Consider the following 12681-nt stretch of genomic DNA (forward strand, 5'->3'; position numbering starts at 1 on the left):
GGGACTTGGTGTAGAATTCTTTCATTCACACTATTGGCTGGTGTAAATCCCTCCTTACATTGGTGGTCACTGTGAATGCTCCTATTACATTAAGGCTTGGTGTGCAATCCTTTTATTCACACTAGTGGCAACTAGTCCCCCTCCTTACATCGATAGTTACTATGAATGCTACTATTACATTGGTGGTCAGTGTAAACCCCTATTACATTGGTGGTCATCAGGCCCGGACTGGCCATCGGGCAAACCGGGCATACGCCCACCGAGATGCCGCCAGGCTGCAAGCCGCGGGGCACAAGCCGCGCCGCTCATCTAGCCTCTCCGCGGCCGCCCGGGTGGAAGTAAACACCGAGGGGGAGGAGCTAGATGAGAAGCCTTCGGCCTCTCCACGGCCGTGGGGTGTGACTGCGAGGGGGAGGAGCCAGAGCCGACCAGTTCTCTTTGCCACCCCCCAGTGCTCTTTGCCACCCCCCAGTGCTCTCACCCTCCCCCCATGGCTCTCAACCTCCCCCAGAGCTCTCCGTCACCCCCCAGTGCTCTCCACCTCCCTCCATGCTCTCTGCCACCCCCGAGTGCTCTCTGCCACCCCCCAGTTCTCTTTGCCACCCCCCAGTTCTCTTTGCCACCCCCCAGTGCTCTTTGCCACCCCCCAGTGCTCTCTGCCACCCCCCATGGCTCTCAACCTCCCCCCCAGTGCTCTCCACCTCCTTCGATGCTCTCTGCTACCCCCCCAGTGCTCTCTGCCACCCCTCAGTGCTCTCTTCTACCCCCCCCCAGTGCTCTCTGCCACCCCTCAGTGCTCTCAACCTCCCCCCAGTGCTCTCTGCCACCCCCCAGGGCTCTCCGCCACCCCCCAGGGCTCTCTGCCTTCCCCCGTAGTGCTCTCTGCCACCCCCCAGTGCTCTCTGCCACCCCCCAGTGCTCTCAACCTCCCCTCCAGTGCTCTCAACTCCCCCCAGGGCTCTCCGACTCCCCCAGTGCTCTCTGCCACCCCCCCAGGGCTCTCTGCCACCCCCCAGGGTTCTCCACCTCCCCCCAGGTCTCTCTGCCACCCCCCAGGGTTCTCCACCTCCCCCCAGGGCTCTCTGCCACCCCCCAGTGCTCTCCACTTCCCTCCATGCTCTCTGCCACCCCCCCCAGGGCTCTCTGCCACCCCCCAGGGTTCTCCACCTCCCTCAGTGCTCTCAACCTCCCCCCAGTGCTCTCTGCCACCCCCCAGTGCTCTCCACCTCCCTCCATGCTCTCTGCCACACCCCCCCCCCAGTGCTCTCTGCCACACCCCGCAGTGCTCTCTGCCACCCCCCCCCAGTGCTCTCTGCCACACCCCGCAGTGCTCTTCGCCACCCCCCCAGTGCTCTCTGCCACCCCCCAGTGCTCTACACCTCCCTCCATGCTCTCTGCCACCCCCCCAGTGCTCTCTGCCTCCCCCCCAGTGCTCTCTGCCACCCCCCAGGGCTCTCTGCCACCCCCTAATGCTCCCTGTCACCCCCTAGTGCTCTTCACCTCCCCCATGCTCTCTGCCACCCCCCCTAGTGCTCTTTGCCACCCCCCTCCAGTGTTCTCCACCACCCCCATGCTCTCTGCCACCCCCCCCCAGTGCTCTCCAACTCCCTCCATGCTCTCTGCCACCCCCCAGTGCTCTCAACCACCCACCAGTGCTCTCCACCTCCCCGCATGTTCTCAGCCGGAGGTGCCGGTTAGCATGTCATGGGCTGCTCAATCAAAAATGCCCGGGCCTATTTTTTGTCCCAGTCCGGGCCTGGTGGTCATGCAGTGTAAACCCCTATTACATTGGTGGTCATGCAGTGTAAACCCCTATTACATTGGTGGTCAGTGTAAACCCCTATCGGTAAAAAAGTCAGCTTTGCCGTTGATCACACCCTCCCCTCCCCCCAGCACTGATCCCGGGAGTCTTAGGATCCTCTGTCTATTGATGGGCCCCCCCTCACCCCCCAGTCCATGGGGTGCAGGCAGGTGGAGACCCAAAATGTATGGAGGGGGTGGGGCCCAAGAAAATGTTTGCTCAGGGTCCAATCAATATTAAAGACGGCCCAGAATTTATTAACACTTGCAGGTCTTCTCCCAGCCTCAGCCTGTGATTGGACGGTGAAAAGAGGGGCAGCAGACAGAAGAGCTCTTCTCTCTGCTCTCTCCTCCTGTCAGCGAATTCGCTCCTGCCGCTGCCTCTCTTTTCCCCAGTCTGAGCTCTGCTGCACAGGGCTGATACCAGGTCAGAATCAGGTACTTACACGGGTCTTGTCCCTCCCCACAGCCTGTGATTGGACAGTGAAAGGAGAAGCAGCAGACAGATGAGCTGGTCTCTCTGCTCTCTCCTCCTGTCAGCATGTTTCTGCACAGCTAATTGGCTCTTTGTGCTGCTTCTCCCCCCCACCCCCCAGTCTGAGCTCTGCTGTATTGGGCCGACACCAAGTCAGATTCAGGTACTTGGATTAAATAAAACCTTTAATGATGTATATTAATTACAGAACTCTCTGGATTGGTGGATTTTTATATCTGCTTGGAGTTCAGGTTTAGCCGACCGTACCGCTTTTCTGTGCTAAATATTCCCTGATGACAACTCCATGACATCATACATAAAGGGGAGGAGTCAACCAATAGGTACACTTCTGTGAAGGATAGTCCAGGACAAGATTTCCGATTTGGTGTAATACCTGCCCTTCTGGAAATGTAAAATGACCTAAATAAATTCATGGAGACGTGGAGATCAGAGATTTGTTTTTGTTTTTTTTGTTTGTTTTTTGTTTTTTATTTCCTGGGATGACGAGGTGGAGCAGGACAGTGAGCGGTCGCTTTGTACCTGTAGTAGTCTTCCTGCCCGGGGAGGGGCACTCCCTGCAGGGGGTGATGGGCTTGCAGCCAGTGTTGCTGCTCCAGGGCCAGACGCTGGAGCTCCGCGGACTGCGCGTGCATGGCCTGCAGCTGGTGAGCGGCGGAGAGCGGGTTGGACAGGGAGGAGGGGAGGTCTCTGTAGGGGGAGGCTGATAGAAAGAAGAGCCCGTCAGTTCATCTCATATCAATAACAACACAATGTTCAGATATTGAGGTTTTTTTTACGAATTTTGACAAATTTTCACATTTCCAAACTTTTCAATTTCCAAATTTACGAATTTTACAATTTACGAATTTACGAACTTTTCAATTTACGAATTTACGGAAATTCGTGAATTTTGGAATTTCGGAATATTTAAATTTCAGAAATTTGGAATTTCGAAAATTCACAGTTTCGATAATTCGAAATTCCAAAATCAGAGACTCGAAAATTCCAAATTTCGGAATTTTTTAATTTCCGAATTTCCGAATTTTTTCATTTCGAATTTCCGAATTTTTTAAATTACAAATTTATGAATTTTTCAGTTTACAAATTTACAAATTTCCAAATTTACAAATTTACAAATTTCCATACTTTTGAATTTCCGAATTTACAAATTTACGAATTTCCATACTTTTCAATTTACGAATTTCCAAATTTTTAAATTTACGAATTTACGAACCTTTTTAATTTACGAATTTATGAATTTTTAGATTTACGAATCTACAAATTTTTTCATTTCGAATTTACGAATTTTTCAATTTACAAACTTTTCAGTTTACGAATTTCCAAATTTACGAATTTCCAAATTTCCAAATTTACGAATTTACGAATTTACGAATTTACAGACTTACAAATTTACAAACTTTTCAATTTACGAATTTACGAACTTTTCAATTTACGAATTTTTCAATTTGGAATTTTCAAATTTTACAATTTGCGTATTTCCAAACTTTTCAATTTACGAATTTACGAATTTTTTTATTTCAAATTTACGAATTTTTCAAACTACGAACTTACGAACCTTTCAGTTTACGAACTTTTCAGTTTACGAACTTTTCAGTTTACGAATTTCCAAATTTACGAATTTCCAAATATACGAATTTACGAATTTACATACTTTTCAATTTACGAATTTACGAACTTATCAATTTACAAATTTTTCAATTTGGAATTTACGAATTTTACAATTTACGAATTTCAAAACTTTTCAATTTACGAATTTACGAACTTTTCAATTTGCGATTTACGGAAATTCGGGAATTTTGGAATTTCGAAAATTCAAAGTTTCCATAATTCGAAATGCCAAAATTTGAAAATCGGAGATTAGAAAATCAGAAACTCGAACGTTCCAAATTCCCGAAAATTCCAAATTCCCGAAAATTCCAATCTTCTGAAATTCAGATTTTCTGAAAATTCGTAAATGTGAAAATACGTGACATTTTTGGCATTTTTCTGAAATTCCCAAAAATGTGTTCGTTTTAGTTTTCGTTACATTAGTTTTTTTTGCATTTTTCGGAAATTCTGAAATTCTGTAAATTCAGAAATACGGAAATGCGATAATTCCAAATTCGGAAATTCTGTTAAATCCAAATATCAGAATTTTTGAATTTCCGAAATTCCAAATTTTCGAATTTCCAAATTCCAGAATTCGGAATTATCGAATTTCAGAATGTCAGAATTTACAGAATTTCGGAATTTTGGAAAAATGCAAAAAAAACAAACAAACGAATGTAACGAAAACTAAAACGAACACATTTTTCGGTAGTGCACATGTCTACTGCTGGGTCTGGTCTACCAAAACATTAGAGGCGTGGCCTTCAGAGAATCTGTTACTTTGTCAACTGCACTGCATTCTGGGAGGGAGGGAAGGAGGTCACATGCTGAACCCAAACCTGGAAGGACCATACACAGTATCTGACAAAAGTAAGTACACCCCTCCGTCACATTTGTGAAAATCTTTTCTTGTATCTTTTCATGTGACAACACTGAAGAAATGACACTTTGTATCTACAATGTTGTGTAGAGAGTGTACACAGGGGGGAGGAGTGTACAGCTTGTATAACAAATAACTCAACACACAGCCATTCATGTCTAAACCACTGGCAACAAAAGTCAGTACACCCCCTAAGTGGAAATCTCCAAATTGGGCCCAAAGTGTAATTTCTTCAGTGTTGTCACATGAAAAGATACAAGAAAATATTTACACAAATGTGACTGAGGGGGTGTACTTACTTTTGTCAGATACTGTATTTATATAATCCTCACCAAAAGGTAAAGAGACTTCTGGGTAAAATCTTTTTTTTTTGCTCACTCATCCCCCATCATGACCTGCCCGGATGCATGCTCAGATAAGGGTCTGGCATTGGATTTTTTTTGGGGGGGGGGGGACTCCACGCTATTTAAAAAAGAAATGGCATGAGGTTCCCCTTAATACCCATACCAGACCCAAAGGGCGGCCTGGTATGGATAGGGAGGACCCCATGCTGTCTTTTTACTTTATTTTTAATTGTGGGCATTATTTTGTTTACATTCAGCTGTCAGTGGGGAAGCCCGCTGACAGCTGATGAGTCCTCGGTTGTTAAGGACGCAGCGGTTGGCTTCCCCTTAAAACCCATACCGGACCCAAAGGGCCTGGTATGGATAGGGGGACCCTATTGAGTTTTTTTACTTTATTTTTCATTGCTGGCATTCCATTGTTTACATTCAGCTGTCAGTCGGGAAGCCCGCTGACAGCTGATGAGTCATCGGTTGTTAAGGACGCAGCGGTTGGCTTCCCGGTTCCCCTTAAAACCCATACCGGACCCAAAGGACCTGGTATGGATAGGGGGGACCCTATTGAGTTTTTTTACTTTATTTTTCATTGCCTGCGTTCCTTTGTTTACATTCAGCTGTCAGTGAGGAAGCCCGCTGACAGCTGATGAGTCATCGGTTGTTAAGGACATAGCGATTGGCTTCCTGGTTCCCCTTAAAACCCATACCAGACCCAAAGGGCCTGGTATGGATAGGAGGGACCCGGTGCTGTTTGTTTTACTTTATTTTTCATTGCAGGCATTATTTTGTTTACATTCAGCTGTCAGTTCGGAAGTCAGCTGACAGCTGATGAGTCCACAGTTGTTAAGGACGCAGCGGTTGGCTTCCCAGTTTCTCTTAAAACCCCTACCAGACCAAAAGGGCCTGGTATGGATAGGGGGGACCCTATTGAGTTTTTTTACTTTATTTTTCATTTGCCGGCATCCCTTTGTTTTACATTCAGCTGTCAGTGGGGAAGCCCGCTGACAGCTGATGAGTCATCGGTTGTTAAGGACACGGCGGTTGGCTTCCCGGTTCCCCTTATAACCTTTATTTTTCATTGCCGGCATTATTTTGTTAAGGTTCCTTTGTTTACATTCAGCTGTCAGTGAGGAAGCCCGCTGACAGCTGATGAGTCATCGGTTGTTAAGGATGCGGCGGTTGGCCTTCTAACTGGTACCCTTTATGTATAGGGTGACCCCCCCCCATCCTGACTCTTTAACCTCTTCTAGCTGTGGCCCCCCACCTGCTCCAAACCCAGCAGCCGGGTGCTTTGACTTTCCTACCGTCACTCACCGAATATCTGCTGTCGGAGGACATCGCTGTCATGCAAAGGGTGGGGCATCAGCGGGTTGGGCAGTGCGGCTGCCGGGTACGGGATCCGTGTGAGGTGGGACCCCGACGTGAGCGGGTCCATCAACGGGTGAACGCCGGCAGAGGCTGAAAGACAACAGACAGGCAGAGTGTGAGGAGAAACCACCACCACGCCCTTCCTAAACACACCCCCCCTCCCCCATCAAATGGACCCTTCCGTAACTTTACACAAATCTGCGGGAATACATTCATGACATATTATAAAGCAACAGTATCATCCCCCCCCCCCCCAAAAAGCCCTTTATCATGAACGCAATCCATGACTCTGCCTAGGCTGAAATTATGTCATCAGTCTGCCAAATGGGGCGCCAAATAAGTGCAGCATTAAAAAGGGATGCATTTATTAAGAAATACAAGGCTGGACTTAGTTGGCGCCCCCTCTTCCCGCCCGGTCAATAGTATATTGACGTCCAGCAGGATAACATGTTGGCGTGCGCCCGTGGGGGCGCGCAGCACGACGATCAGTGATAGGTCTGACACCACGCATCTCCGATCTCTGTAAAGAGCCTCCGGCGGAGGCTTTTTACCACGTGATCAGCCGTGTCCAATCATGGCTGATCAGGATGTAAACAGGAAGAGCCGTTGATCGGCTTTTCCTAACTCGCGTCTGACAGACGTGAGTAGAGGAGAGCCGTTCGGCGGCTCTCCTGACAGGGGGGGTTTGCACTGATTGTTTATCAGCGCAGCCCCCCCCCCCCTCAGATGCCAACACTGGACCACCAGGGAAGCCGCCAGGACCACCAGGGAAGGGGGCAACATGTGGATGCCCAGGTACATCCCCCATGGCCATCCACATGTAAAAAAATAAGCACAATAGATGCCAATCAGTGCCCACAAATGGGCACTGACTGGCAACATGGGCACTGACTGGCAAAAATTAGTAAATAAACAAGTGATGCCCAGCAATGCCATCAGTGCCACCCCTCAGTGTCCATCAGCGCCACCTCTCAGTGCCCATCCATGCCCAGTGTCCACCTCTCAGTGCCACCCATAAGTACCCATCAGTGCCGCCTATGAGGGTCCATCAGTGCCGCCTATGAGTGCCAATCAGTGCCACATACCAGCACCGCCTATCGGTGCCACCTCATCTGTGCCCATCAGTGCCGCCATATCAGTGCCCGTAATCGAAGAAGAAAACGTACTTATTTACAAAAAAAAAAAGCAGCGATCAGTGACGTGTCACGCAAAGCCACGCCCCCTTACAGTTAGAAGCACTCCCTAGGACACACTTAACCCCTTCAGTGCCCCCCTACAGGTTAACCCCTTCACTGCCATTGACATTTTTTTACAGTACAGTAATCAGTGCATTTTTTTATATCACTGATCGCTGTATAAGGCTGCATTCACACCTGAACGCGGTGTATTTTACCGCGACAAATTGCGGCGTTTTGTCCCGCGATTTGCCGGCGGTTTTTACCGCGGTTTTTGCTGGAGGGGTGATTTACACATTGTCGGCTATGGCCGAACGCCGAAGCCGCCTGAAAAAAAGGGTCAGGGACTTGTTTTGAGCTTCAGGCGTACGGCGTTTTGGCGTTCGGCGTGGAGATGTGAACCATCTCCATAGCCGACAATGTTAAATCACCCCTCCAGCGTATTTCAGGCTGCAATAGCGTCGGGCGTAAAAACGCCTAGGTGTGAATGGAGCCTAAATGACAATGGTCCCAAAATGGTGTCAAAATTGTCCGATGTGTCCGCCATAATGTCGCAGTCACGATAAAAATCGCTGATCGCCGCCATTACCAGTAAAAAAATAAATTATTAATAAAAATGCCATAAAACTACCCCCCTATTTTGTAAACGCTTTGGCCCGGATTCACAAAGCACTTACGCCAACGTATCTCGAGATACACCGCGTAAGTGTAAATGTGCGCCGTGCCCACAGAACTAGATACGCTTGAAAATAGGCTTCATCCGACCGACGTAACTTTCCTACGCCGGCGTATCTTGGGCGCATATTTACGCAATGAGGGAGATACGTCGATTCACGAACGTACATGCGCCCGGCGCATAATATACGCAGTTTACGTAAGTCGTACGTCCGGCGTAAAGTTATTCCCCATATAGGAGGCGCAACTCATGCAAACGTATGGACCGGGGAACACAAGCCGTCGTATTTTACGCCGTTTACGTTGTACGTGAATAGGGCTGGGCGTAGGTTACATTCACGTCGTAGGTGGTGATCCGTCGTATCTTCGGGAGTATTTTTGACGTGATTCTGAGCATGCGCACTGGGATACGTCCGCGGGACGGCGCATGCGCCGTTTGTTTTAAGTACTTCTATGACGCTCGGCCCATCATTTGCATGGGGTCACGCCTCATTAGCATGGCTCACGCCCACTTCCACCTACGAGGACTTACGCCGAGGGAACCCAGTGCAGATTTGGCAGCACTGGCTTTGTGAATTCGGTGCTTGCCTCTCTGCGCTATGTCGGCGTAGCGCATATTAGATACGCTACGCCGGCATAAATATGCGCCGCTGTATGTGAATCCGGGCCTATATCTTTTGCGCAAACCAATCAATTTTTTTACCAATAATATGTAGAAGAAGAATACATATCGGACTAAACTTTTTTTTTTTATATATATATTTTTGGGGGATATTTATTTATAGAAAAAAGTAAAAAATATTGGCCCAGATTCACGTAGATCCGCTCATTTTTACTGCGACGTAGCGTATCGTATTTACGCTACGCCGCCGTAAGTCAGAGAGGCAAGTGCTGTATTCACAAAGCACTTGCCTCCTAAGTTACGGCGGCGTAGCGTAAATGGGGCCGGCGTAAGCGCGCCTAATTCAAATGAGGATGACGGGGGCGGGTTTTATGTAAATTATTGGTGACCCGACGTGATTGACGTGCGCCGTCCGTGTACATATCCCAGTGTGCATGGCTCCAAAGTACGCCGCAAGGACGTCATTGGTTTCGACGTGAACGTAAATTACGTCCAGCCCCATTCACAGACGATCTTACGCAAACGACGTAAAATTTTCAAATTTCAACGCGGGAACGACGTCCATACTTAACATTGGCTACGCCACCTAGGGGGCAGCTTTATCTTTACGCGGCGTATCTCTTACGGAAACGGCGTATCTTTACTGCGACGGGCAAGCGTACGTTCGTGAATCGGCGTATATAGTCATTTACATATTCTACGCCGAACTCAACGGAAGCGCCACCTAGCGGCCAGCGGAAAAATTGCACCCTAAGATACGACGGCGCAGGACCTGTAGTATACTTGCACCCTAATTTACGGCGGCGTAACGTATCGTTACTCCGCCGTAAATTAGGGCGCAAGTTCCGTATTCAGAAAGGACTTGCGCCCTATGTTATGGCGGCGTAACGTATGTGTGTCGGAGTAAGCCCGCCTAATTCAAATGTGGATGATGTGGGCGTGTTTTATTGAAATTCACTGTGACCCCATGTATTTGATGTATTTTATGAATGGCGCATGCTCGAAATTACGCCGCAAGTCGTCATTGCTTTAGACGTGAACGTAACTTACGTACAGCCCTATTCGCGAACGACTTACGCAAACGGCGTAACATTTTCAAAACTCGACGCGGGAACGACGTCCATACTTAACATAGGATACGCCTCATAGACCAGGGGTAACTTTACGCCGGAAAAAGCCTTACGTAAACAACGTAAAAAAATGCGCCGGCCGGACGTACGTTTCTGAATCGGCGTATCTACCTAATTAGCATATTCCTCGCGGAAATATACAAAAGCGTCACCTAGCGGCCAGCGTAAATATGCAGCCTAAGATACGACGGTGTAAGACACTTACGCCGGTCGGATCTTAGGAAAATCTCTGCGTAACTGATTCTCTGAATCAGGCGCATAGATACGACGCAGCACACTCAGAGATACGCCGTCGTATCTCCTTTCTGAATCCGGGCCCTAATATCTAAAGATGTGACCCCCCCCAAATAAGAAGGACTACAACACCCAGCATGACCCCCCTGAGATCTAAGGGTGTGATCCCACAGGTTTATGTTGGGACCTGTAGTTCTTCACTAGTTTGGGGGGGGGGGTGTCACATCTTAAGCTCTGAGGGGGGGGTGTCATGCTGGGACCTGTAGTCCTTAACTTTGGGGAGGTCACACCCCTCTCAAAGTAAATGATTACCAGTCCCAGCATGAACCCCCTGATATCTAAAGATGTGACCCCCCCCAAATTTGAAACTCCCAGCATGAACCCGTGAGATCTAAGGGTGTGACCCCATAGATTTCACAGATCTATGCTGGGACCAGTAGTTCTTCACTAGTTTGGGGGGGGGGGTCACATCTTCAGCTCTGAGGGGTTCATGCTGGGACCTGTGTCCGTTTCATTCCGGGACACTCTATTGTCCCAGAGTGAAGGTGCCCGGGACAGACCTGCAGAATGCGGGACTGTCCCGGGCAATCCGGGACACGTGGTCACCCTAGTCACCTCTGTTGTCCCGCTGGGTCCCTGGCTTGGCACTTGCTGAAGTTTTCCCACTTCTTCACACCGCCCCCCCCAACTGGTGAGAAGTCCGATACTGGCCCCTCAGCTACTCACAGTGGCCTCCGCAGAGGCGTAGCTTGAGGCTTGTGGGCCCCCGATGCAAAAGTTGACCTGGCCCCCGGGCGGTTCTCACCCTTTGCTCCTCTCCATTAACCACTTGCCGACCTCCTCATGTACATTTACGTCGGCAGAATGGCACGGACAGGCACAATCACGTACCTGTACGTGCTCTGCTAGACGTGGGTGGGGGGTCCGATCGGGACCCCCCACCCCGGTACATGCGGAGGTCGGGTCCACTCGGGGAGCGATCCGGGACGACGGTGCGGCTATTCGTTTATAGCTGCGCCGTCGCGATCGCTCCCCGGAGCTGAAGAACGGGGAGAGGTGTATGTAGACACGGCTTCCCCGTGCTTCACTGTGGCGGCTGCATCGATCGAGTGATCCCTTATATAGGGAGACTCGATCAATGATGTCATTCCTACAGCCACACCCCCCTACAGTTGTAAACACACACTAGGTGAACCCTAACTCCTACAGCGCCCCCTTCTGGTTAACTCCCAAACTGCAACTGTCATTTTCACAATAAACAATGCAATTTAAATGCATTTTTTGCTGTGAAAATGACAATGGTCCCAAAAATGTGTCAAAATTGTCCGAAGTGTCCGCCATAATGTCGCAGTCACGAAAAAAAATCGCTGATCGCCGCCATTAGTAGTAAAAAAAAAAAAAATTAATAAAAATGCAAAAAAACTATCCCCTATTTTGTAAACGCTATAAATTTTGCGCAAACCAACCGATAAACGATTATTGCGTTTTTTTTTGCCAAAAATAGGTAGAAGAATACGTATCGGCCTAAACTGAGGAAAAAAAAAATGTTATATATGTTTTTGGGGGATATTTATTATATCAAAAAGTAAAAAATATTGCATTTTTTTCAAAATTGTCGCTCTATTTTATAGCGTTTATAGCGCAAAAAATAAAAACCGCAGAGGTGATCAAATACCAGCAAAAGAAAGCTCTATTTGTGGGGAAAAAAAGACGCCAATTTTGTTTGGGAGCCACGTCGCACGACCGCGCAATTGTCTGTTAAAGCGACGCAGTCCCGAACTGTAAAAACCCCTTGGGTCTTTAGGCAGCATTTTGGTCCGGGGCTTAAGTGGTTAAGAAAATGTCTCACAGCTTGTCCCCAGCCAATGAGAGCGGAGGGGTGTGGACCGTGGAAGACAAAGTGGAAGCCCAGTACTGGAGCGTGGCTGTGGGGCCCCTGGGCAGACTGGAGCTGGACTTTGTGGAGGATATCATAATATGACAGGGATGCTGCAGGGGCCCCCTGGAGCTATGGGTGGGGTTGCAATTGTGACCCCTGCAACCCCTTATGCTACGCCCATGGGCCTCCGGTAACAAGGTGGATGGTCCCTTAGTGGCGACAGCTTCCCTTGCACCTCCGACCATGACAGGTTCTCCGGCCGTCAGAACCGTCACTTCTGGTTGGACTGCAAGCCGCGGTCCCAACCCTGCGCTGCTCTCTTACTTCTGGAATGGGCCCCCAGACAGCCTGGCACAGCCAGATGTCCCCGGGATAGGCTTATGGCCTAGCAACCTGGGGCAATACGACACACGTCCACCCAGACAGCTGTCCAGGTGGCACAGAACCCCAATCACCTGACCCCCACCCAATTAAATAGGTTCTCCCAGCAGGCCAAG

The 12681-nt window shown here is 48.9% G+C and overlaps 1 protein-coding gene across 2 annotated transcripts in view; it reads right to left on the reverse strand.

The window, feature by feature from the left end:
- ATN1 (atrophin 1) overlaps positions 1 to 12681 on the reverse strand; it is a 70405-nt gene that overhangs the window by 10756 nt on the left and 46968 nt on the right. The window contains exons 8-9 of one of the 2 annotated variants that reach the window (XM_040361202.1): positions 6416 to 6559; positions 2816 to 2996 (exon numbers count right to left, since the gene is read on the reverse strand). In XM_040361202.1, coding sequence (XP_040217136.1) covers positions 2816 to 2996; positions 6416 to 6559 — 325 coding nt within the window. Of the gene's footprint in view, positions 1 to 2442; positions 2997 to 6415; positions 6560 to 12681 lie in introns of those variants that run through there. The other variant, XM_040361201.1, reaches the window with a different exon arrangement.

This window comes from Rana temporaria, chromosome 8 (assembly GCF_905171775.1).
Source record: "Rana temporaria chromosome 8, aRanTem1.1, whole genome shotgun sequence".
Classification (NCBI taxonomy): domain Eukaryota; kingdom Metazoa; phylum Chordata; class Amphibia; order Anura; family Ranidae; genus Rana; species Rana temporaria.